The sequence below is a fragment of the Camelus dromedarius genome, chromosome 2 (assembly GCF_036321535.1).
Source record: "Camelus dromedarius isolate mCamDro1 chromosome 2, mCamDro1.pat, whole genome shotgun sequence".
Classification (NCBI taxonomy): Eukaryota; Metazoa; Chordata; class Mammalia; order Artiodactyla; family Camelidae; genus Camelus; species Camelus dromedarius.
In genome coordinates, this window is record NC_087437.1 from 62,098,858 (window position 1) to 62,126,343 (window position 27,486).

The following is a 27,486-nucleotide window of genomic DNA, read 5'->3' on the forward strand; positions in this document are numbered from 1 at the left end:
AAACCAAGTCATTCAGAATTATACATATTCATTAGGTTTCTTTCCCCACAAAGTTCTTTTTTAAGGCTTTAGTTCTTGAATATATAGTTTTATATATACAAATGTAGCAAGAAACACTGGAAAACCTGTCTTCTAAGTTAGCATTCTTCATGCTTGAAATATGTGTTGATCTTCCCTTCCTTTTGACTATGACTTTTGTTCACAACCATGTTAAATAGCTGAATAACAGCATTATTACTATTTTCTAAACCAGTTGGGCTAGTGGGGTGAAGTCAGAGAGAATGTTGATTTACCCTTGATTAAGTTTGTTCAACACTTTGTATTTCCTTCAGTATGGTTCAGTTATTAACAAAAATAGTTTTCCTCTCATTATTTTGAAGCCCTGACTTATGGTTTATTAGTTATAATAGAGAAGTCTTATTAAAAGGAAATGTTACAGACCTAGTTAAAGTCTTATTTGTGAAGAGAAGAAACTGAATACTGTTTAGGCTACTGAAAATGTTGCCTGCGGTCTGAGCTCCTGGCGTTGTGATTGCTGAAGCCAGACAGCACTGGCATGGACCGAGCTTGCCAAGAAAGGTTAAGCAGGGAAGTACAGATTGCTGTGACTGACATTCTCTGGTTTAACAAAGCTTTCAGAAACCAGATTTTTTTTTCTCTCCAGAACTGTTAATAATTCACATTAAAAAACATGGTAACATAAACATATAAAAAGCTTAACACTGTTTAACAAAACATTTCAGTAAAGATCTAAAAGAAATCATACATACGTACATATATATGTGTATATGTAAGCTATACCATCACTTTTTAAAGGTATTTGTGGGGAGGGTGTATGGGAGAAATCATCCAGAAAATTAACTCTGTTTAAACAGTATACCTTAGAAATGAAATATAAAGAATCAGAGGCTTTAATAATGAAAGTTGCATGGTTTGCAATTAAGTGTATGTATTTTGTGTGTGTGAGTATCCCTCCTCAAGTCATATAAAATGTTCTTTGTAGTTTATAGTGTCTGTAGTTAGGAAAAAAATATTTACCATTTGTTTTGACAAGTCTCTAGTTTAACAAATTGGGAATCTTTTGAAGGGGTCTCATTCTTTATGTATAATTATTAAATGATGAACATGTGACTAATGTGACTCAAAATTTGACAAATTCTATACAAGTAATGCAGACAACCTGTGCTTTAGGATTCAGATGAAATAGATGAGTGAGGATTCAGATGGGTGGCCCTGTGAGCTTGACTTAATGTGTTACATGGCAGTCAAATGTCATCATAGGAACAAGAGCAAAAACGCGGTGGAAACCAGGACCAGGAGAAAAATCTGGGCTGTACTCAAGTTGGGAATCTTTGAGGAAGGATAGATAGACAGATACACAGATGATCAATTCAGAAACACACAGAGCAGCAGGTTAAAAATCAGGCAGATACTGGATAACAGGCCAAGCGGTGTGTCAGATATACTAGTTTAAAAGAACCAGAAGGAGGCAGGTACTTCAGGATAGTTAAAAAGCTAGAAATTCCTAAAAGTCATCGTTATCATAAACATAATACTGTCAAATAGATTTATTAATTCCTGTTTTCTGCGAAGCACTGTACTAAACACAGTAAATAAGTTATCTGTATCATCACAGCAGTCCTTCCAGGAGGGTACTATTATTCCTTTTTTTTTTTCCCCAAACATAAGGAAACAGGGTCAAAATGATTAAGTAGTCTGCCGCAATGCACACAGCCAGTTAATGACACAGTTTAGGTCCTCAGAGTTCATGCCATTAACAATGCTACTGAAAGAGTAGATCAAGCACGAAGATAGTTTTGAGCTGACAAAAACTTTTGGTTTTAATTCTGTTTCTGTTAAGGTTTTTATTTTGTTCAGGTAAGCGCTTAGCCACTCCTGGACCTGGCTTTATGGCTTATGGGCAGTGAGGTATGCCCGTTTGAGATGAAGTCTGTGTATGTAGGAGTAAAAGCAAATTCCACCTGGTATGGAGTGAATAAAGGCAAGATGAACAACCTGTAAATGACCAGAAAGGGGTGGGTAGAGTGGGAATGAGGAGTAAGACTAGAAAGCTCAGTTTTAGAATTACATTGTCAAGCTTTGATGCCAAACAAAATGGTGTCAAATTTATCCTGTAAGTATTCTAAAATACTAGTGCATTTAACTGCCATGTTGGAGGAATATTACTGTTTTGTGAAGAAAAGTAGAAATTTGGCAAATGTGTTACTTTTTGTTAACTATAACTAATGTGAAAAATTATAATTTATTCAGATAATTGCACATTTATTAAGGTTTACTTTTAAATATTAAAAAATGTTTTTAAACAAATAAAACAACATTGTGAAGCTTCATTGAATATAATATTACTTCAGTTTTGACCAGTTCATGAGAAGTAGGCAAAACTTGGAAACCACTATTACAGTGAAACAAAGAAAATTATGTTTTCAGGACTTTGATTCTCTTTATTTCTGAGCCGTATGGGGTGAACTGATTTTCAGAAAAAGAGCTGAAAAAGGACTCCCCAAATTTAACTTCACACGTAGAACTGTCTAGTTTTTTTAAATGTTACTTCTGGCAGCAGTTTCTCATTTTTGGTGTTTTGGTCTTTCTTTTTTTTTTTTTTTTACCATTTTTAATTACTTTAGAAATTGTGGTTAGTCTAGCAAGGTAAGTTTCTCTACTCTTTCACTTATTAGTTTGTCTTCTTTAATATGACTTCTTCCCTGCATCCTCCCCACCTGCCCCCAAATTATTTTACATTCTACAGAAGGTGAAGCATTAAGACAGTTAGTCTAGATCTGATGGTTTGTTTTACACATCCTTTGACACCGTTTTCTTCTGGAAAAATACTCAATACTTCCTTGAACTTAAACACTTAGGGAGCTTCAGTTTTCTCCAAATTAAAGCTGCCGTTTTGACAACTACTACTTGTTATTCCAGAACCCAGTTGAGTGGATGACCAACATTCATGCCTTTCAGATCTTAATTCATTACGTTTCAGATACCTGAATCGGCTGACAACACATTTTAAAAATTTTTTGATCAAGTTTTTCATTTCACTGACTCACTTTTAATGACACTTAGGCTCAGAATTCATATATTTTATTTGGACCTTTGGTGGAAGAGTGGCTGTCAAAATGTACTGTCTGATTTGGACTCAGTCATGATGCAATTGTATTTAAAACATTTAGGACAGTCTAAATTTACTTATGAAGGTCATTCATTATTTTTCTGGGTACTTATAAGATTTTTAGATGTTATCTCTGAAGAGTTTCTATTTTTAAAAAATGCCTAAAATGTCATCATTTTCAGCCCATCTTTGAATTTCATGAGAGTATCTTAACATTCTTTGAAAGAAGCCACAATCATAATAACAGCTTCTACATATTTTGTAGCTTGTTTTGCTTTTCTGTAGATCTTTTGGAGAAAGTCTTAACTTCATGACACTGTTACGAAGCAGATGTAGGTTATAGGACTGACATCCTAATGTAGTACTAGGTGGTTACTTATCTATCCAGCTTTATCTCCCAAATCTGCTTTTATGCTGTTTGCGTAATTTGTCATTGATACAAGTGCTTCCTACTCTTTATTTCCTGGAGAACGCTGAGTGGTCTCCTGTCACAGCTGTGTAAAAAAGCTGATAGACAAATTAAGTTTCTTGATTTTTTTATCCCTCATGTATTTTTATCCCTCTACATTTTTTAAGGCCTAACTGATTCTTCCTTACCTACATTTCATTATCTATTTTGATTTTGACTTTCTAAGGGTGTTGAAAGAATGAATGCTTCCAGTGTGCATTTTTAATTATTCCAGAAAATATATTTGGTCAACTCTTAATTACCTTAGAGAATTGACCAGATTGTAGATTGATTATTTAAAAGTTAAAAAGACAAATGCGATTGTGAAAAAATAAAATGAATACCAACACAAAAAAACAACATGTTTATTGCTATTGTTTGAATAACATAGTATTCTGTATAGGCCTGTCATGCTTATATAATGGAGAAACTCTTCATTTTTAAAAATCACTTGGATATATTCTTGCCTACTTCATCTAGCTTTTAGTTCTTTATCATTGGATAGAAGAGAGAGACATGGAGTCTGATCAGCTGTAACTCCAGAGTCTTGAGAAAGTCTTAACTTTATTCCTATAGGAAAAATATCCCTGTTATTAAGATATTTTATTTTTTATATGAGAATTAGGGAGAAATGGACGATGGATTCATGGGAGCCTGGAACCTAGAAAAGATACTATTTTAAAGTGTTAGGATTCAGTGACAAATGCAGGGGTTTCCCATACGCAGAAGCCATGGACATAAATATTAGGGACTGGCCGGGAGACATTTGAGGGTGCTGTTAATGCTGCAGTGGACATAGGGTTGTGTGTATCTTCTCAAATTACTAGTGTTTTCATTTCCTTTGGAAAGATACTCAGAAGTGGAATTTCTGGATCATATGGTAACTCTAGTTTTAATTTTTTTTGAGAAACCATCACACTTTTCCATAGTGGCTACACCAATCTACATGCCCACTGACGGTGCGTTAAGTTTCCCTTTTTGTCGCATCCTCACGAACACTTATTTCTTGTCCTTTGATAATAGCCATTCTGATAGGTGTGAGGTGATACCTCATTGAGGTTTTGATTTGAATTTCCCTGATGATTTGTGATGATGAGTATCTTTTCATGTGTCTCTTGACTACCTTTGTGTCTTTTTTGAAAAAATGTCTATTCAGGACTTTTGCCCATTTTAAAATCTGGTTGGTTTGTTTTTTCTTTTTCGATGTTGAGTTGTGTGAGATCTTTGTATATTTGGGGTATTAACCTCCTGTCAGATATATCATTTGCAAATATCTTCTCCCATTCAGTGGGTGGCCTTTTCGTTTTGTTGCTGGTTTCCTTTGCTGTACAAAAGCTTTTTAGTTTGATGCAGTCCCATTTGGGATATTTAACCCTTTCTATCGCCAGAATAAAAGTTTTACTGAATTAGGGTCACTTTAAATTTTAAGTAGGCCCTTAATGCCTACTAGGATTTATTTGTTTCCTTAGTCTGTTCATCCTGCCACATCTAAACAGGGTCCATATTTCAACCCATGGACTAGTTCCACCTGCTACCTGTTACTGTAATTAAAAATTCTGTTGGAACATAGCCATACCCATTCCTTTACGTAAAGGCTATGGCTGTTTTCTCCCTGTAATAGCAGAGTTGAGTAATTGTGACAGAAATTGTATGATCTTCAAAGACTAAAATATTTACTGTCTTATCTTTTACAGATAAAGCTTGCCAACCTTTCTCCCAAACAGATATTTCTTACTTTCTCCTTTCTGTAAATCTCCAACATTTCCTCCTACCTTCTCACTTTCAGCTGATTACTGCTTCTTCTTTCACTGAGAAAACAGGAACAATCAATGAAAATTTTAATAAGTTCCGAGTATCATATCTATTCACCTGTAAGTTGGAAAATTTTGATTTTTTGGAGGATGATGGGCTAATAGTGTTTCATTTTGCAAAATAGCTGAGGATTTTTCTAGTATTTTGTGTAGATATGTATATAGTTTGAGATTATTTTTTTCATCTTAAGGGCAGTATGTTTTGTTAGCTTCAGATTTTTTTTCATTATTTTAAATTATACATTATACATTTTCATTATTTTAAATTATACATAATTTACATGTAATAAGATTTATCATTTTTAGGGCATATACTATGTATACATATACTATGTATATAAAAATATAAGCATAAATTTGTGTAACCCACCATCATCACAGTGAAGATACAGACCAGTTCTGTTGCTCTCCAAAATTCCCCTGCAGTTTTCAGGTCAGCCTCTCCCCCACTCCCAACCTGTGGCAAACACTGATATTTTTTTCTCTCTCTTTAGTTTTGCCTCTTCTAGAATATTATATAAATTGAATCATATGGTATGTAACCTTTTGAATCTGGCTTTTTCCATTCCTATTGTTGATGGATGGGTAATTAAATTTTTTTTATTGTTGATCAGTATTCTTTTGTATGAATATATCGTAGTTGATGCCTCCATTCCTTACTTAAGGTATATTTGGGTTGTTACTAGTTTTTGGTGTTTACGAATAAAGCTTCCATAACCATTTGTTATAAAAATTTGTATACAGCTTTTTTTGTGAACGTATTTTCACATCACTTGGGAAACTACCTAGGAGTGGAATTGCTGGGTCACATGTTAAGTGAATATTTAATTTTATAAGAAACCACAAAACTTTTTTCCAAAATGATTGTACCATTTTGCATTCCCATAGTAACTTATGAGAGTTCCAGTTGAAACTGCATCATCACCGGTGTGTAACATTGTCACATTTCTTTATTTTGGCCATTCTAATAGGTGTGCACTAGCATCTCATTATGGTTTTAATTTATGTTTCCCTAAGGACCAGCTATGTTAAGCATCTTCTCATGTGCTTATTTGCCATTTGTGTGTATGTATCAAATTTTGACGGAAGGGGTGTAAAGTGCCTCTTCAGTTCTTTTCTCCATTTGAAAAGAAATAGATTGCTTTCTTATTGTTGAGTTTTGAGTACTCCTCATATGTTTATTTATATATCAGATATGTAATTTGTTATTTTTTCTCTCATAGACTTGTTTTTTCTAATTGATAGAAAACCATTGTTTTCTTCAAAGACTTCTTGATATTTTCCAAGATAATACTGCACTTAATTTTATTTTATATATAATATTAACTTCATATTTCTAACTGTAATGTAAAATAAAAAGTAAATGATAATGAATTTTACATTAATGTGTTTTCTGAAATATGCAGAAATCCAAACACAAAAATTTGCCAAGAGTATTAGGCTTTATTTTCTGCCTATTAAGTATAGAGCAGAAGTTTTATTATATGTTTCAAAGAACAGTATGAATATTTTTTATATTCAGTAGGTAATACAGTGTTCTTATATAACATCTCTTACCTAAAAAACTGCTTAAACTGTGTATTTCTTATAAATCCATGTTTAGTACCAAACTGAAGCACTAAAAGAAATTAACTTACATCATATGGAAAATAAATTACCTTTGGAAAATATTTTAGCATGTGACTTATATTTATTTTAATTATATGTAGAATGTAATTTATCAGATTCATGCTTTGCAACGATTAAAATGCTCTTACCACATTACTGAATCAATGGTGCATTTGAAATAAGCAAAGATCATCATTCACACTGAATAATCTTAAAGTACATAATGAAATTCATAGAGATCTGATAACATCAGAGAGAATAGGTCATGTAAAAATTTAGAACTACTATTGTAAAAGTATTATAGTTGTTAGTTCTAAGTATTAAATTTTAAAGCACTAAGGCAATTTGCTTGTTACTGACCATTTTTGAGAGTAAACAGGAAATAGTCAAGCGAAGAAGCATTTCTTATTTTGAAAAGCCAGTGTCTTGGATTTGCTATAAAATAACCCAGCCTCAAGTTGGCTTAATCCATTTTGGGATTTAGGTTATCATCTCCCACACTATGTGCTCAGAAAAAGGGTGAACCCTCTTTAAAAGAAGATAACATCATCCAGAGCCTGTACAATTTTTCATATAGTGTATTTTGCATTCAATAAAAAATGACATTGCATACCAAATGATGGGATGGAATCACAGAAAGGCAAGATGAAAAAAGATAATAAAAACAGTCTCTTGGGTGATCCAGACATTAGAGTTACCAGAGAAGGGCTTTAAAATTTAAACTATGACTAATATGTTTAAGAAAATAGTAGAAAAGACACAAATAGATGAAAAAATGGAGACTTTTACCAAAGAATTGCAAGCTATGAAAAATAGGAAAATGAAAATTTTATAACTAAAAAAATACAGTAATTGATACAGAGAACATATAAGTTTAATGGAATAATAGAGGCAGTAAAAGAGAAGGTTAATGAAATGGAAGACATCAATAGAAAATATCACAGGGAGAAAAAAATGAAAACATAGAAGAAAGACCTGTGGAATATAACCTTTCTTAACTTGGATATGGAAAGTGTTAGTCATAGTAGAAAAAAATTAAAACTTGAGTTGCGTTAATGCTAAGACCTTTTGTTCTTTAAAGACACTATTAAGAAAGTGAAAACTAAGCCTGTAAGTAGGTACAGAATTCCTACTAATCTGTTAAGAAAACCACAAGCTAATAGAAAAGAATGCAGAAGCTTAATACCAAAAAAGTTTACCATGATCAGGAAACACGAAGGGGTACTCAGCTCCATTTCTATCAGGGAAATTACTTAGTATTGCAACCTCATACCACTTGCACACACCCTGGAAGGGCTAAAATCAGAAATATAAGTGGTACACAGTACAGTCTGCCCTCTGTATCTGCCGTTCTACATCCATGGAGTCATCCAGCCACAGATCAGAAATACTACATGATCCGTGGTTGATTGAATTTTGGCATCTGCAGATTTTGGTATCCGTGGATCCAAGGGACTGCTTGATTGCTGGATGCTAAGGGATGACTGTACTTGCAAGGATGTGGAGCAGTTGAAACTCATGTATTATGCTGGTGGGTATGTAGATTGGCACATCCACTTTAGTAAAGTGTATCTACTGAGGTTGCACCCACATAAACTCTATGATCTGTCATTTTCACTCTAGTTTTATGTTTATGTAGTGTGCATATAATCACCAGAAAACATATACAAGAATGTTAAAGCAACATTGTTAGGAATAGCCCAAAAGTGGGATTTTTTTTTTTTTTTGGCTGAAATCAAAACCCAGATTTCCATTAAGGTTGAATGAATAAATTGTAATACATTCATATGATGGAATGGAATACTGGACACGGCATTATAGATAAATCTTAAAAGCGTAACACTGAATTAAAGAAGCCAGGCACAAAAGAATACATACTCTATGACTCCATTCATGTGTATTTCATAGACAAGGCAAAATGAATTATTTGTTAGAAATCAGCGTAGTAATTCCTGATGGAGAAGGGATAGAGGTGCTTCTGCAGTGCTCGTAATTCCAAAGAACAGTGTTCTCTTCCTTGGTTGGGCTGCTTATTATACAGCTGTGTTCACTTTGAGAAGATCCATCAGACTACATGTATATTCTGTAGACTTTTGTGTAGGTATATTACATTTCAAGGAATTTGTTTGTAAAATGTGGTAAGAGAACCTTCGGTGTACTTTTTTTTATAAGCTTTAACATTTCCACGATAAGAGCAGTTAAGGCAGAACTAATCTCTGGTGTCATAAGTCTGGATAGTGTTTATCTTTGACAGGTTAATGGCCAAGTGAGGCTTCAGGAGGCACTTAGGAGATGCTGATAATGTTCTGTTTCTTGATTATGGGTGCTAGTTACATGAATTGTGTGGGCTTTGTTGAAAATTCAACAAGCCATGATTATGATTTGTTTGCTTTTCTGTATGGCCGTTATTATATTCCAGTAAAAAATTTACTTGATTAAAATAAGAAAGAAAGGAAGAAAGAATGGGAAGAATTAGTTGAAATAAAATTTGCTTAGTATTGGTAATTATTAAAGCTGAGTGATGGGCACATGAGGGCTCTTTATAGTCTTCTCTACTTTTGTGTATATCTGAAAATATCTATAAGAATAATTAAGATAAACTATAGGGACAGACAGCAGATAATTGTTTGCCTGGAGAATGGGAGAGGGAAGGACAGAGGGGCAGGAGGAAGGGATTACATAGAGTAGCAGGAAACTGGTTTTAGATAAACTCATTATTGTGGTGATGCTTTCAAAGGTGTTCGTTGGTGAAAACTCATCAAATAGTCAAATAATGTAAAAAAAAGAAACAAACTTGGGTTCCAACCATTCCACTACTATAATTTTCCTGGACATTTCCTGTCCTTTCCCAACACTGGCAAACACTTAGTACTTGCAAAATGATGAAAACCTGGGTGCAGCTTCCTGTATTATTGGGTAAACCATGATGTAGATGAATTTGGTGCTAAAAAGGTGGCCACACCAGGGTTCATCCCTAGGTCTGGTTCATTATCACCGTGACTTTGAATAAAAGTTTCCTAGCCTTGGCAAATAAGGATAATTTACTTGACAAGAATAGAGTTGATTTAAATGTTAAGAGTGTTTGGTATACATAGTAGGTGCTCAATAAAAATTGAAGCTAAAGATATAAATGAGACATATTCTAGGTTGGAATGCATATTTCACCTGCATTTTTAAGGTGACACTTTAAAAAGTAGAGTGCTTGGAGCAGACCACTTCATACCATGTTCGTACTTGTAGTGCTTGTTCACTCTCTTCAGCTGTTAAACTGACAACTGAATTCAGAAAAGATAACTGCATAAAATTGTCACTAATTCTTGAGTCAAACAACCTGAATTCTTTGCATAAAAGTTATGTTATGCTCCTTGTTCAAATTAGAGCATGTATGCCGTATTTCTCAAGTGCATTGTACGTGAAATAAAAGTGTAGGTTGCAGTTCATGTAAAGAAGCAAATCACTATATTGTGACAATAGTAGAGACAGTTTTAAGGGTGGAAAAAAAGTCAAAGGACCCTGATTAGGAAAAAGGATTTTACTGATGAACAGAGTATGTTTTTGAGAGAATGGTCCTTCATCCTTTGATACTCTAGTTATTTTTAAAAAGAGTGAAAGCAGGTATGTGTTTGTCCAGTCTTACATGAAGACCACACCACATAAGAAAGAAAATAAGCTGATGACAAGTTTCTTTTTTGCAGGATGCAGTCTAGGGGATTCAGTATACCGTCTGTTGATTTGGTAACCCTCTTTGTGCTTAATGTAGTCTTCATTGTTGATCTTTTATTCTAGAGCACTTGTTTTCAAGAGGTAGCTGGAAATTAGGGGTTTATGTTAAATTCACAAACAGATGGACTAATTTGAAATGTTTACAACTCAGGATGATGTTAACTTAGCTCACTGCTGTTTTATATCTATTTTACATTTTGGTATTCTAACTTAAATTTCTTTTTGGTAGGGATATACTGACACCCATCTATCCAGCCATTTTACTAATTTAAAAAACTTTTTAAACCACCTCTATAGTAGATAGACTTGTGTGTTATTCTGAATTAGTTTTTTAAATGAATAGAAAATAGTTACATATGCTACGTTTAGATGGTGCTAACTATTAACTAATACTACTTCATTTTAGGTCTTGCACTGTGCAGGTGCCATCATTGGGACATCAATTACTTAGTATGCTTGGATAATTAGTGCCAGATGTGTATTGTCTTCATTTATTGGCTGATAGAAAAATGAAATATGGAAATTGCCATGATTATATGATGTTCAGCTTATTTTCAGAATTAGGACAGTATTATTTGTTTATTTCCTACATATGATTAAAAATTTGACTCGAGTCTACCTGGGATGTTGCTCTTAATAGAGGTGATTAATCATCTTTCAGAGTTGTCTGTCCCGTAAAGTGGAAGTCTAAAATCTAATCTCTGGTAGCCAAGAAATAGTTTTCCATCTGTCATTTGCTATGTCATCTTAAGGAAACCAAACTACTTAAAAAAAATTACACTGTAAATGTATAATTTCATAGCTCTACAAAAGGAAAGAAGAGAAGCCCAGAAAAAATGAAAGAACTGTTTCTTCATTTTCTTTTGTTGAGGGAGGTGGTGACCCCAATGTGTTATTTTTGTAAATGCACAAACGTTGCCAGTGTTTCTAAAATTTAAAATGCAGGCGTTGAAGTTTCTCTCTGATCTCCATTCTAGGGAAAGAAAACCATTCTATACTTCTAGAAAGGTAGGGTTTTAAAAAATTCACTACCCAGAAATATTACTACTTTAATTAGTTAACTTCTTAAGGACTTTTAGGTTTTTGTCAGTTTGATTGACATGTGTATGTTACTGTGGCAACTTAACAGTTTTTATTTAATAATTTATACTTCACTGGTTGTGGTTTATTCTCAGATGATTTCCTATATAGTTTCCTGCATAGCGTATGGGTTCTTCTTAGACTGACAAATGAACTGTCTAGCCTCCCAGAAGTACTGTATGCCAAAGATATTCTTGTATTTCTATATGCTCTAAAGTTTTAAGCAATTTTCTGTGTGTGTGGTTTCTATTCCATGTAATTTTAGTAATCCTCCTTGTTTCCTGTTTTCCTAAATTAGTTATCTAGCTTAAGGATGTTTTCATTTGAGATACATAGCCCAGTCATTGGGTTATAACTGTAATCAATATGTTAATATAATGATAATCATTTATCATCAACCTCTTAATTTTTATTTTTAATAGCTGATATTTATTGAGCTATTAGAATGTGCTAGACTTTGTTCTCAAATAAAGATGGGTTATCTCATTTAACATTTAGTTGAGAGGTATGTTTTATTTATATCTTTATTTTACAAATGGGGCTATCAAATCTTAAGAGTTTAAATAACATGCTCAATGTCTCACAGTTAAGAAATGCTGAGACCAGCACTAAAACCCAGCTTGCAAGACTAGATGGATGGAAGTGTCATCATGTAGTTAGGGAATCTGAGGACTAAGCTGTGGGTGGAAGATCACAAGTTTAATGTGGAATATGGTGCATTTGAGATCCCTAAGTGTCATAGAAGTGGATAAGTTCAGTAGGCAATTTGGACGTGTGCTCCGGAGCTCAGATTTGACAGTAATTAAAGCTATGGAAATAGATGTTTCCCTTCCTCCCAAAGAAAAGAATATGGAATGAGAAAAGCAAGGAGTTTAGGAGGAAGCCATGAAGAACTAAAACATTTTATGGTTGGAGGGAGGAGGGTGAGCTGGAAAGAGCGTTGAGAAGGGGCAGTCAGAGGTGAAAGGGCATGAATGTCATAGAAGCCAAGGGAAAAGTGAATTCGTGGAGAAAGAAAGGGATCACCTGAGCTGAAGGCTGTTGAGAGGTCTGTTAAGATAACTGAAAACATGTAGTTGTGTTTGGTAACCTGTAGGTGATTCACAAGAGCCATTTTGATGATGTTAGTGCAGAAGCCAGATTAGAATGGCTGAAGAGGAAGAAGAGAGTTAATTGAAACTGCCAAAAATCAGATTAATATGTCAAGCCATAGTAAGCTAGTTTAACATAAAGCTATGTCCTTATCAGTTTCTTGTGTATAATTTGCCCTAATAATTATCCATGTATTTTAGTAAGAATTCTTACCCATAAACATCTCAGTGTGTGCAGTGTCTTAAGTTTTTACTAGGGAGAAACACTGCGATGGTGGTGGTGGTGGGGGTGATCTCATTGATAACTGTTAGAATCGAAATTCCAGGCTCCTAGGGTATTGGAAAATTACCATTAGTGGAATACCTTGAGATTGTTTCTTCTTCACTATGTTATTGCTTTCCTGAATTGTAAACAATATTTATAAAATTCTTGGTATTTTCATGTAAGCTTTTCCTGTTAATCTTAAAATCACTCAAATGCTGCATGTAGATCATCTTCCTTTTCCAGTAGAGGGGCTCTGGTCCTTAAATAAAGGGATTTTCTCCTAAAGAAATTTAATTTAAGTGTTTTTTTATGTTTCTTAAGGAAATATGTATCAGTCATTTTATTTCTTTTTCATTCAAGAGACATACAAAAGTTGGGAACAAGATACAGCACACATTATCACCATTATTTTTTAACGTAATGTTTGAGAATAGTAGCCAGCAAAAGTAGAGAAGAGGAAAATATTATAGGTTAAAAAAACCCCCTATGTTTGCAAACAGTATTATTGTAAACTTGGAAAACCTATGAGAGTCAACTGAAAAATTACTGCACACCAGCAAATTCATTACAAGTGCAGAAAACCATATACTTTTGTACACATACACAATAAACTATAAAATGGAAGAAAACATTTTTTATAATATCAACAAAAAGAAATGTAGAACATTCCATATTAAGAAATTATTAAAACACTATTTGAGGACAAAACAGAATTTGATCAAATGGGAAGCTATATCCCCTTTTTTTCGCTGATGAGAAGAGTCAGCATCAATAAAGTATATCGGTTTTCCATCAGTTAACCTGAACATTTCAGGCAACTCCCTTTTCCCCTATCCCAGCCAGATACTAGACAAGCCAGTTCAGAAGTGATTTGGAAATTGGACATAACAACCAGGGGAGAACAAAAGAAAAGAAGAACAATGGGGATTAGCCCTACCAGGTGGTAAAGTGTATTATATAAAGTCTTAATGAGTAAAACACATTGGTTCTGGCTTACTAATAGTCCAATGGGACAGAACAGAAGGTCTACAGATAGACCAGGGGAACTTACTAGTGTATGATTATGATAAAGAAATGATTTTAAAAAATGTGATCAGGAAAAGCTGAACTTTGCAGTAGATGATGTTGGGAAAACTGGATGGCCATCTGGATGGAGTTTTGTCCATATCTCACATTCTACCTCAAGATGAACTCCAAATGTATCAGATTTCATGTAAAAGATAAAACTATATATGTTTCATTAAAAATATGGACAGATTGGAATGAGAAAATTCAAGTAATGCTCAAAATCTAATATCTGTAAAAGAAAAGATTGATAAATTTGGCTACATAAAAATTTAAATCCCTATTAGTCAAATAACTACACCTCCCGTATGCCCCGCCTCAAAAAAAAAAAAAAGGAAAAAAATCCTGAAACTCATATAAATGACCAGTCTCTTTAATAAAGCTCTTATAAATCATCAAGAAAAAGACAAGCAACCTAGTTTAAAAAATAGGTGAAAGATAATGTACAGACAGCTCACAGAAAATGACATATAAAGTGGTCAGTCTCATACTGAGATACTGCTTTTCTCACATATTGGATTTGCAGTCCTCAGAAAGTTAAACATACTAGTATTTGGCAGGGTTATAGGGAAACAGTCATTCATACATGGCTGGCTGGTGGGCTACACATTAACATCTCCTGTGGAGACCAATTTGGCAATGTATTTCAAAGTCACAGACACATTTATTTGACCAGGAATTGTGTTTTGAGAATTTAACCTACAGGTGTACCTGCAAATGTATGAATTAATGTATTGACAAAGTTTCTATTACAACATTATTTATAATAGGAAGTGTTTGGAAATTAAAAGGGGTCTGGTTAAATAAATTATAGTATGTATGTCTATCCATCAGTGAAAGATACCAGCTGTCAGAATGAGAGAGCTCTTTTTCTACTGGTAAGATCTCTAAGCTACTGAATTAAAAAAAAAAATTGGCCGAACACTGAATAGAATATGCTGCCTTCACATAAGAAAGAAGGAAAAATTTTAAAGAGGATATATTTGTTTTTGCTTATGCTTGTGTCAAGAAACCCTGGAAAAGAAACATACCCAAACAAATAAATGTAGTTACCTATAGAGGGACAAAGATAAGAGAAAGATTTTTTTCCTGTGTAGATTTTTTTTCAAATGATTTAAATTATAAAGAAACAAGGATACTTAAGTGACAAAACTTAAATTTTAAAATGTCTTATTTCTGGAATTGCTAGTTAAAAAGGGAGAGAAGAAGAGGGAAAAAAGTGGGAGAGAAAAACATGAAGATGGTGGAGTAAAAAAGGAAGGGGAAAGAAGTATTAAAGGAGAACAAAAAACAAAGGATTAGAAATAAGGATAGCAAACGTGGATGATCAAAAAATAAATGACTATGGATGAATTTGTGTTTACATTCATCTTTGGCTGACTTAGCCATCATAATTGGTCTATTTAGTTTAGGGGGCTGTGAAAGGTTTTTGTTTTTGTTTTTGTTTTTGTTTTTGTTTTTTTAAAGCAGCAAAGGAGCATTTGTACAGATTGCTTTTAAGGCATTAATATTTCTAGTATCTTTTTGTTAAAGGAAATTTAATGTTGCTTCTAGTTAAACAAGCTCTTAATTCTTGATCATCAGTTAATATGTAGCAGATAATTTAAACATGAGTCTTCCCCATTTAATTTATTTTAAATTTAATTACCAGCCCTTTGAGGCAAGAAATAATTTTATTTATCTTGGATGGTGTCAGTTACGTTATCATACAGTATTAGAATTACAGCTTTATTTATGTATAATTCACAATAATAAAAATCTACCCCTTTAAAGTACACAATTCAATAGTTTATAGTATATTCACAGAATTGTACAACTATCTCCACAATCTAATTTTTAGAACACTTTCCATCATTTTAAAATCCTGTACCCACTCCTTCCAGTACTAGGCAATGTTTTATCTACTTTCTGTCTGGGTTGCCTATTCTGTGTATTTCATATGAGTAGAATATATGGTAGGTGGTCTCTTTTGTCTAACTCCTGTCACTTAGCACAGGGTTTTAAAAGTTCATTCTTGTTGTAGCATTTACTTCTATTCTGTCTTTATAGCTGTATAATATTCCATGTTTGAATGTACCACATTTTGTTCATCAGTTGATGGACATTTGAGTTGTTTTTACTTTTGGGCTATTATGAATAATGTTTTTATGAATATTTGTGTTCAAGTTTTTGTGTGGAAATACATTTTCAATTCTCTTGGGTATATGCTTTGGAGGGAAATTGCTGAGTCATATGGTAACTCTGTGTTTAACATTTTAAGGATCTGCAAAATTGTTTTCCAAAGCAGCTTCACCATTTTATAATCCTGCCACCCAAATATTAGGGTTCCAGTTTCTCTACATCCATGCTAACAGTTTTAACTGTCTTAGGGTGTGAAGTGATATCTCATTGTGGTATTAGTTTGCATTTCCCGAATAAGTAATGATGTTGAGCATCTTTTCATGTCCTTATTGGCTGTTTGTATATTTTCTTTGGAGAAGATGTTGAGTATCTTTTCATGTACTTGTTGGCTATTTGTATATTTTCTTTCAGATCCATTGCTTCTTTTTAAGTTAGATTGTCTTTACTGTTGAGTTGTAAGAGTTCTTGTTATACTGGATATATATCCCTTATCAGATACATGATTTGCAAATATTTTATCCCATTCCATAGGTTGTCTTTACACTTTAAAAAAAAAAACATAACTTGAAGTTTGTAATTTTAATCCTTTTAAAAAGCATACAATTTAGTGACATGAAAAATTGTATACAAAATTGTACAAACAAGAATCTGTAGCATTAAGCAATAAGTCTCCTTTCCTCCCTCCACCACTGGTAACCTCTGTTCTCCTTTCTATCCCTATGAATTTGTCTACTCTAGGTACTTAATATAAATGGAATCACTCAATATTTGTCCTTTTTGTTTCTGAATTCTTTAACTTAGCATAATTTCTTCAGTGTTCATCCATATTGTATCATGTATCACTTTCATTTCTTTTTATGCTGAAATAATATTTCATTATTTGTATATATCACATTTTGTTTATCCATTCATCTGTTGATGGATACTTGGGTTGCTTCCATCTTTTGGTTATGAATGCTTCTATAAGCATTGGTATACAGATCTCTGAGTGAGTCCTTGTTTTCAGTTCTTTTGGGCAAGTACCTATGAGTAGGATTGTAGGCTTGTGTGATAATTCTATATTTAACATTTTGAGGACTTGCCAAACTTTCTCACAGGAAGCTACAGCATTTTAACTTTTCGCTTGTGTCCTTTGAAGCACAAGTTTTTAATTTTACTTATTTCTTGTTTGGTTGCTTGTGCTTTTGGTATCATATCTAAGAAATCACTGCCTAATCCAAAGTCAAGACTTATTCCTGTGTTTTCTCCTAAGACTTTTATAGTTTTAGTTTTCCCATTTAGGCCTATGATCCATTCTGAGTTAATATTTGTATATAATGTGAGCTTTGGGTCCAGCTCCATTGTTTTGCATATGGGTATCAAATTATCCCAGCATTATTTTTGAAAAGACTAATCTTTCCCCCACTGAAGTGCCTTAGCACCTGTGATGAAAGTCAGTTGGCCATAATATAAGGGCTTATTTCTGGACTCTGAATTCTGTTCCTTGATATATATATCTATCCTTATGCCATTACCACACTATCTTGCTTACTACAGTAGCTTACTTGTAAGTTTTAAAGTTGGAAAGTGTGAGTCTTCCTACTTAGTTTTTCCTTTTCAGGATTGTTTTAGCTATTTTGAATCCCTTGCATTTCAATATGAATTTTAGGATCAAGTTATCACCCTCTATTTTGACTGAAGTGGGGTATATTACCATTATTAACAATATTAAAGTCTTCCACTTCATGAATGTCATGCAGAATTAATTGGATTCTAATCAGTTCATTAATTTTCTCTTTCATACTTTCTCATTTTGGGGAAATGACTTTAACTTATGATATTAATGAGCTCTGTCATCGACATTTTTTATTTCAAAATATGCACCCGTTCTTACTTCTTTTTAAAATAACACCTGTACTCTCCTTCGCTTTTCATCCTAGTTCCTTTGGATCTTGTTCTTTTGATTATTCATCATAATATCCTATTTCAGTTTTAGGTTAGTATTCATATTCATTTTCTCTTCTTCACTTCACTCCTTCTTCTCTACCTTTGGATAAATCCATCTCCCCATCCTTAACAATACTTAATCTTGAATGGATTTTCTCCTATTACTTCTCATCTCCTTTTTCTCATTTCTTTCACTTCCAAACCTCCTTAATAAGTGATCTTCTCTCCCAGCATTTGTTGCTTCATTATTTATTCACTCATTAACCTCTTGGACAAGTACCTTAATGTTTATGCACTTCAGTATTTCTTTTTTATAAAATAAGTGAATTGATCTAAATTAGTTGTGTTAGATTCTCATTCTAGCCTCTAAACCCTTGGAGTCCTTGCTCAGAGCCTCTGTACAGAAGTGGAGCTGTTCTGACCTGAATTTGGGGTGACAAGCTTAGAACCAACCATTTGCCACACCAGCATCAGCCTTTGGAGGTCTCTATGGAACCCCTGAGAGCACAGTTTGAAAACCATTGCAGAATCCCTTCAACCCTAAAATTTGGTTAACTCCATAGCAATTACAAAAGTTGTGTTCTTGAAAGTTCGAAATAATTTTCTTGTTGCCAGATTAAATTCTCTTCTCCTGTACATTTTATAATATCTAAACCCTTGATTGCTGTTTATCGCCACTAAATTTTCTTTCCTTGGCTTTAATCACATACACACAATCTCTTTAAGGACTATTCAGCTTAGATTCTAATACTTCCAAGAAGCTTTTCCAAATCATACCAGTGCATGATAACATTGTTTCCACTAATATTCCACTGTAATAATCATTTATGCCATTCATTTGGTACTTAAAAATTGCACAAAGTATTTTGAGCTACATAAAGATAATTTAGGCCCAGATTATGACCTAAAGAAACATAGTCTAGTAAAAACAGAGTTGTACAAAATAATTACTAAGATGAGAATAATGAGTGCCATGGAAGAAATGCAGCTAAAGTTCAAGAAGATAAAGATACCTTTCCTCTGGGGGAATAGGGCAAAGGGTCCCAGAGGAGATCGGTTGGGCCTTGGAGGGAATGTAGTGCCTGAACACATAGAGGTGGGCATGCCTGACTGAAGGAGCAGTGTGGATCGAGGCAGAAGTAGAAAAGCATGAAATGGTAGGTTCATTGATTTGGCTGGAGGAAAAGGTTAAGAAGCAAACCAGTGGGATATAAAGTTGTGAAGGTAAACCAGAGCTGAATATAGTTTTGTCAGTTGTTTCTTTATAATATGTGGACCTTGTTTTCCCAATTAGGTCAAAACTCTTTGAAGACAAAGAGTTTTATATCTTATACTTTTAACCTCCTGCAATGGGGTTATGAGTGGAGGAGACATATTCAGTAAACTTTTGTTGAATGTATGAAAAGTACAAAAAGTAGTTTCCCAAACAAGCATTGTTCATGATAACTTCTTGTTACACCCTTCTGTTTACTTAGGCTGTAGCTTTATCAGTAACAACTATTTTTGATCTTCTTAGTAATGGTTCCTTATAGCAAAGAAGTCCTCAAACAGCACTCAATTTAATTTATTCCCAAAAGGAGAGTATGGCAACTTTAAAAGCCATTTATTTATAGGTTCTTGTGGTAAAGTAATTCTTTATTTTCCAATATTTTTTATGTTTTAAACTTTTTATATCATGTACCAGGTGAAAAACCATTTCGCTGTGATGAATGTGGTATGAGATTCATTCAAAAATATCATATGGAAAGGCATAAGAGGACTCATAGTGGAGAAAAACCTTACCAGTGTGAATACTGTTTACAGGTAAGAGGTGGTTTGAATTTTTTCTTAACCACTTTATTGAGGCATGACTGACATTGAGAGTCTTTTATCTGAAATTAAATTATAAAGTAATTCTAATAAATGTAGAAAATGGTACTACTCAAACTGCTTGAAGAACTTCCTAACTGTTGTTGATTAGGTTTATGACAGTTTGTTCAGCAAATTAGTTTGGAATTGCTCATATTATTATATCTATCTTTATATTAATTGCTGTTTTTCTTTTCTTTTCTTGGTTGACCAAAACACAAACTAAAACAAAAAACTCACTTCTGAACTTTGAAATCAACAGTATTTTTCCAGAACAGATCGTGTATTGAAACATAAACGTATGTGCCATGAAAATCATGACAAAAAACTGAACAGATGTGCCATCAAAGGTGGCCTTCTGACATCCGAGGAAGATTCTGGCTTTTCTACATCACCAAAAGATAACTCACTGCCAAAAAAGAAAAGGCAGAAAACTGAGAAAAAATCATCTGGGATGGACAAAGAGAGTTCTTTGGACAAATCTGACCTGAAGAAGGACAAAAATGATTACTTGCCCCTTTACTCGTCAAGTACTAAAGTAAAAGATGAGTATATGGTAGCAGAGTATGCTGTTGAAATGCCACACTCTTCGGTTGGGGGATCCCATTTAGAAGATGCCTCAGGGGAAATACATCCACCTAAGCTGGTTCTCAAAAAAATTAATAGTAAGAGAAGTCTGAAACAGCCTCTGGAGCAAAATCAAACAATTTCACCTTTATCCACTTATGAAGAGAGCAAAGTTTCAAAGTATGCTTTTGAACTTGTGGACAAACAGGCTTTACTGGACTCAGAAGGCAATGCCGACATTGACCAGGTTGACAATTTGCAAGAGGGGCCCAGTAAACCTGTGCACAGCAGCACTAATTATGATGATGCCATGCAGTTTTTGAAGAAGAAGCGGTATCTTCAGGCAGCAAGTAACAACAGTAGGGAGTATGCGCTGAATGTGGGTACCATAGCTTCTCAGCCTTCCGTGACGCAGGCGGCTGTGGCAAGTGTCATTGATGAGAGCACCACAGCATCCATCTTAGATTCACAGGCACTGAATGTGGAGATAAAGAGCAATCATGACAAAAATGTTATTCCAGATGAAGTACTACAGACCCTGTTGGATCACTATTCCCATAAAGCTAATGGACAGCATGAGATAACATTCAGTGTTGCGGACACTGAGGTGACTTCTAGCATATCAATAAATTCTTCAGAAGTTCCTGAGGTCACCCAGTCGGAGAATGTTGGGTCAAGCTCCCAAGCATCCTCATCAGATAAAGCCAACATGTTGCAGGAATACTCAAAGTTTCTGCAGCAGGCTTTGGACAGAACTAGCCAGAATGATGCCTATTTGAATAGCCCGAGCCTTAACTTTGTGACTGATAACCAGACCCTTCCAAATCAGCCAGCATTCTCTTCCATAGACAAGCAAGTCTATGCAGCCATGCCCATCAACAGCTTTCGATCAGGAATGAATTCTCCACTAAGAACAACTCCGGATAAGTCCCACTTTGGACTAATCGTTGGTGATTCACAGCACTCATTTCCCTTTTCAGGTGATGAGACAAACCATGCTTCTGCCACATCAACACAGGACTTTTTGGATCAAGTGACTTCTCAGAAGAAAGCTGAGGCTCAGCCTGTCCACCAAGCTTACCAAATGAGCTCTTTTGAACAGCCCTTCCGTGCTCCATATCATGGATCCAGAGCTGGAATAGCTACTCAATTTAGCACTGCCAATGGACAGGTGAACCTTCGGGGACCAGGGACAAGTGCTGAGTTTCCAGAATTTCCCTTGGTGAATGTAAATGATAATAGAGCTGGGATGACATCCTCACCTGATGCCACAACTGGCCAGACTTTTGGCTAAAAAAAATGTGTAAATAATACTGGCACTTTAGAACAGATTAATCAAGAGTGGGGTTACTCTGTGTAAAATGGAGTGCTGTACAGATTTAAGAGCAATGCGTTATAACAAGTTAAGCTGATATGAATAGCAAGATAATCCAATAACTGCATTTTGTTTGGTTAGTCAGCATTCTTTGAACTGCCTTACATGTTGTCACCTTTATAGAAGCAATGCATTACTTGTTTTAGATCAGAAACTTGCTATTCCACCTACATCAAGTTTAAAAGGAAAAAAAAAGACTTTCGCACAATTGTTTCCTAACTGATAACATTGTACATTCTTAGGAGATTAGTAATTGTGTGAAATTTACTCATACTGTTTCTAAGTTTTTCAGCATAGTCATGGCACTTCAGCAGGGAATCTGAGTATACTTTACAGAGTGAACTTATAAGTTTAAATGTCAAGAGAATTATGGCTTAAATAAATTAGTATGTCCTATAGGGGGAAAAAAAAGAAACCAAGAAACCACCTTTTAAAAAGAGCGATATGCCATATACCCTTGATTTTCATTTTGCATTATATTGACATGGTTTTTTTTTTGAGAAAAAAAAAGTAATAAAAATCTGATAGTCTAAGACTCCACTATTTAAAAGCCTAATTACTTTTAAAATATGCATACTTTCTAAACTTTTACCAAAATGCATAACTGTTGAAGCGTTCACTTCTCTATGAAAGTATGCATATTGGTGTCAGTTTCTTTGTACAGTTGTACTTAGATATTTTTTATGATTTTTCATGTGCAGGTATCAAGGTTTTGAAGTTTTAGTAAAAAGATATTCTGTAGATTACATTCCCAAGAACATAATGCTTACACAAAATGTATATTCCACGTTTTAAAGCTTAATTGTATTTTACTTTACCTATACACTTCAGTTAACATAGAGCACTTAGAATCTATTTGGTATTTTTGATTTCTCAGAGTAAAAAAAATTAGATTTTTAGGTTTGATATGGTTGTGTCATAATCATCTCATAATTGAAATTTTTAATTTTTGGCAATAAAAGGAAATTGGGTATCTTTGGAACTGTAAAACCTGGTTTAATCCTTCTCTTTCTAGAATCTTGATAGATTGGATAATTAAACAGTATCCAGAGAAACTAAAGAAATGGGCATTTTAATTGCTTATTTTATCTTGAGTTACTTTTTAATGAACACTGCTCATTACAATTTTACAAACCAAAAGTGTTTACTAATTCTAGTAACTTCAATTTCTTTTTCAGCTAGATGAGTGATCGGAAACTTTTTGTTGCATTTCAAAATCTAAATAAACTACAGACTTTATCCTTATACCACGAATGTTTTTTTTTTTAATATTTGTCTTAAAATGATACAGCATGGTACAATAAACAGTGCTTTTATACATATATACATATTATATATATACTTTTCTAAAGAACAATGGTTTGAGTTACACTTTGGACAGTTTAATTTTTGGAAATTAACATTAGTTATATTGATTTTATTATCTTCCTTAATTTGTTCCAACTTTTTGGTTTCTTATTTTAAATTTCCACCATCTTTGTCACAATGCACATATTGATAGAGCACCAGTGATGATCTAAAATTAGTACCCTTGGATGATGAAACTGTTAATTTCCATTCTAACTTTTAGATTGGCCTTACAGATCTACAGCCTTTGTTTCAGTATAGAATGTTATACACTTAAATTATTTTTTTCTTTTATTTAATGTTATCCCAAGACTGTTCTCATAAAGAAAGGGAACAAAGAAATAGCCACCCTTAACATCTTTTACATTTATTTTGAATATATTGGTGTTTTTATGATAAGGAATGTAAGTTATGTTTAATGTGGTTTCCTCTACACTTTGGTTATTAAACTTTGCTTGAAGTATTCTCCCATTTGACAGCTGTCTTTGCTGCCAAATTTTTCTAGAATTTTAGACTTCTTTGAAGTAAATATTTAACTTCTGCCATTATTGACTCTGAAGAGTGGTGTGTGTCATGTTGCACATCACAACCTCAAGAAGGCTTCATTCAGGCAAGCCCTTGCCCATGGAACTGTGCTCACCCTCGGGAGGCAGTTGTGTTTTTCACGTACTGCTATCGGATGGTAGTAGGCATTATTTCCTGAGTTGGCTTTTTGTTTTTTTTTTTTTTAAGCCCAATCAGTATTTCTGCTCTGTTGAGAACGTGTACAGCATGAAGCTTTTTGTTTGTTTGTGTTAACATCACCAGCACAGTTTTTAGAATGTGGCTCTACTGCTGAGCAGTTAGGGGAAGCTAAGGAGGGAAGGCCTTTGAAAGTGGCAGTCACGCAAGCAGAAGTTCAGGTGTTGTATTCCTGTCTTCAACACATTTCTTTACATAATGGCAGACTTTTCTACCACATTATAAGCATTTTTGAGATAAATGATACTTTGGCATAACTTACTGACTTACCACTTAAGTATAGTCATTGCTCTCTTACTGTGAAATTCTGCATGCCTACCAGAGTTACCTTGCATTTATCATATGATAAATATCTCAACATCTCCCCACTTTGGTTCAGAAAGTTACTTAATTTCTATCTGGGCATTAATAGAGAAAGCAAGTAGCCTTTTGTGCTACTTTAAATCAGAATATTGAGGATATGAGATATCCTTTTGCGATTTTTTTTTTTCATTTCTCTCAGTGAGCCAATTGTTCTATGAAAACATGCTCTTACACCCTTAAACTTGGTGAAGTGTGAGTGAGGTGTGCTTTCTTAGGACACATTCTCACATTTGGAGATTGGAAATACCACATTAGATGAGGAAATATCTCTGGAACATCTAAAAGTGTGTGTATGTGTTTTTTATTTTTTAACTTATTGCACACATATTTCATTTGGTTCAGAATACTTGAAGTGGCTCTTAGATTTTTTGGACCTACTTGCAGATTTTCTAGTTGATACCGTAGGAATCCATCCTTTTTGCTCTGGCTGAGGGTGGTCAGTGGTTAGGAAGTTTCCTCGTTCTGAGAGGCAAAAGAGGCCTTGTGCTCAGGGTAGGCTTCCATTTCCACAGGCCAGAGAAACTTGCAAAGTGCCAGCTAAGTTAGCTCTCCTGCCACTTCTTTCATTTTGTTAATTTGGGTTTTTAAAGGGCTGTTTTAAAAAAAAAAAAGCCGGGAAACTTTAAAAGTAGGCATTACTGTAAAACTACATTTCTTAGGCTTAGAACATTTTAAACTAGAACTCGTTTTTCACAGTATACTTACTTGAAGAAGCACTATTATAATCAATGAGCAACTTTTTGACTCTGCCATTTAATTTAAACCTTTTCCGTTTCAAATTGCTTTATTTCAGGGAAATAATTTTCCAGTTTTTGCTATATTCTGCAAATAAAAACCATATGTTTCCTTTTTTCACTTAAACTTTTGGTAGGAAACAAACTAAAGCAGACAAACATTTCTTGTTGTGTTTGTTGCTTTCTTTAATCCAATGGATAAAAAAGTAAAACCCTGTAAACATTATTTTATTTTTTTATGCAATACCATGCTGTAAATATGGTTCATCAAATAAGGATGTACCTGTGATTGAATCTTTAATTCTGCACAGTTAGAGTTTATATATAAACGTGTCTTGACAATCAAGGACTTTTATGTGAGTCTTCCTTTATGATGTTTATTAATGTTATGCATTCCATTTGTTTTGAAGTGAGTACCAATGTGCTAATTTGTATTGTCTGAAAGTATGTAATGTTTTTACAGCTTGTTTTTAAGAATCTGTAAATATGTACAAACAGATCACAGTACTGCTTTATGTTAGAAGGCATATGATGTTGTACTGTATGTAAGCAATAATACATAGCAGTGCTAACTTTACAAGTAGCATCAGGAAAGTTCTAAAAACATTTCAGAGTTATTAATTATCTTTATTTCATTTAATAATGATTATCTTTAATCAGTTTTATAAGCAAATTCCATTGTTCCTCCTATGGGAACATAACACTGTTTACACAGCATAATTGAAGTTGCAGGGGAGACAGGCTAAATCTGACTTCATCTGTACTCATTTTCACTAAGCATTGAATGGCCTTACCACTCTTCTGCAAGATGGAGGAAGACCGCAAAACTTAGTGCCCATCACACTGAAGGAAGGGGGTGTGTTTTTCTTTTCCTGCTTCTGTACTGCTACCTAACTTTGTGGTTTGCTTTGGATTTTAATATTTGTTTCTGTTTTAGATTCAAGCCCATAAGTTTTGAGGTGACTTCAGCTCCATTGTGAAATAGTTCTCTTCATATTTCAATAGCTACATTTCAAGAATTCTAAACTTTCTACTTTGATTTTTAGATACTTATTTTTCAACCTTGATTTCTCAGCTGATCAGATGAATTTATTCAACTTCAATACAAAGAAAGACAAACCTATTGTAGTTTGAATTGAGTAGATTAGTATACTGTACAGAACAGCTAACTATTTGAACACACACATCACTGCTTTAGAAACAAAACCGCCAATTTATAAATGTATATGACCTACATTTTATAGGAAAAATGTTTTTAAATGCTAGTCATTTATATAATGTGCTTTGAAGGATTTGCTAGTCCACTTCTGTCACTTTTTAGTACACTGGTATCTTTTATATGTAATGTATGCTTTTTATTATTGTAGCAAAGCATTTCACTAGAAAGAATTTTGCAACAATATGGGGGAAATTTTTCATTGTTGGATTTGAATTATACTGGATTTTATCTGTGTAGTCTTAATTGTCTTTATTTTAATACTGTCTGGAAGGGAACTTGGTATCCAAATAAAGCAGGTAACCTCATTTTACTTCAAGGGCATACTGTGTAGTGCTGAATTTAATCTGGAAATCTGATGATTTTGAAAAGAAAAACAAGTTTATAAAATTGTACAGAAGAAATTAAATGTGTAATGGAAATCCTGATGGTGGAGCACGTTGAATTTTCTGATATATAGTGTTTTCCTGGGATCCCCTATGCCTTCTTTGTATTTCAACTAATAAAGGAAAATCCCTGTCATTGAAACTGGTAGGATAATAGGATATTCTGATTATACAGTATTACTCCTCCTGTCCCGTTTTCTGACCCTTTCTCAATCACTGTAAATTTTATTTTCTATTTCTTAACTGATAATTAAACATGTACATAATATAGACATTGTTGTATAGAACTGAATGAATTGGGTTGCTAAGCTTGAAAGCGTAACTAAGCGGCAATATTATGGGTACTGAGAATTTATAAAATGCCAGAACCAATTTACAGGTGAAAGGGGAGCGTCATGTGTCCTGGGGAGGTCACAGCCGATGTTTCTTCAGCCCCCTGGGAAATCAGTGTGAAAGAACGACAAACTCAGTATCTGACACAAGTGGGTTTTTCCTTCCCCACCTCCCCTCCAAATATATGAGCACTAAATTTCAACGTCTACTCAGGTGAAAATTGCTTTGCAATGAAACTTATCACATTGAAATTTTCACTGTTAAATAAAAAGATATTTGTGATATTTTTAAATACAAATTTTCACATC

General features: G+C 33.9%; 1 protein-coding gene across 4 annotated transcripts in view; it reads left to right on the forward strand.

The window, feature by feature from the left end:
- Positions 1 to 27,117, forward strand: part of ZNF148 (zinc finger protein 148) — a 107,709-nt gene extending 80,592 nt beyond the window's left edge. For all 4 annotated transcript variants that reach the window (XM_031454509.2, XM_031454505.2, XM_064494386.1 and 1 more), the window contains 2 exons: positions 19,953 to 20,071; positions 20,379 to 27,117. In XM_031454509.2, the coding sequence (XP_031310369.1) occupies positions 19,953 to 20,071; positions 20,379 to 21,977 (1,718 nt within the window). In that variant the 3' untranslated portion in view covers positions 21,978 to 27,117. The remainder of the gene's footprint in view (positions 1 to 19,952; positions 20,072 to 20,378) is intronic.
- The last annotated feature ends 369 nt before the right edge of the window (positions 27,118 to 27,486 follow it).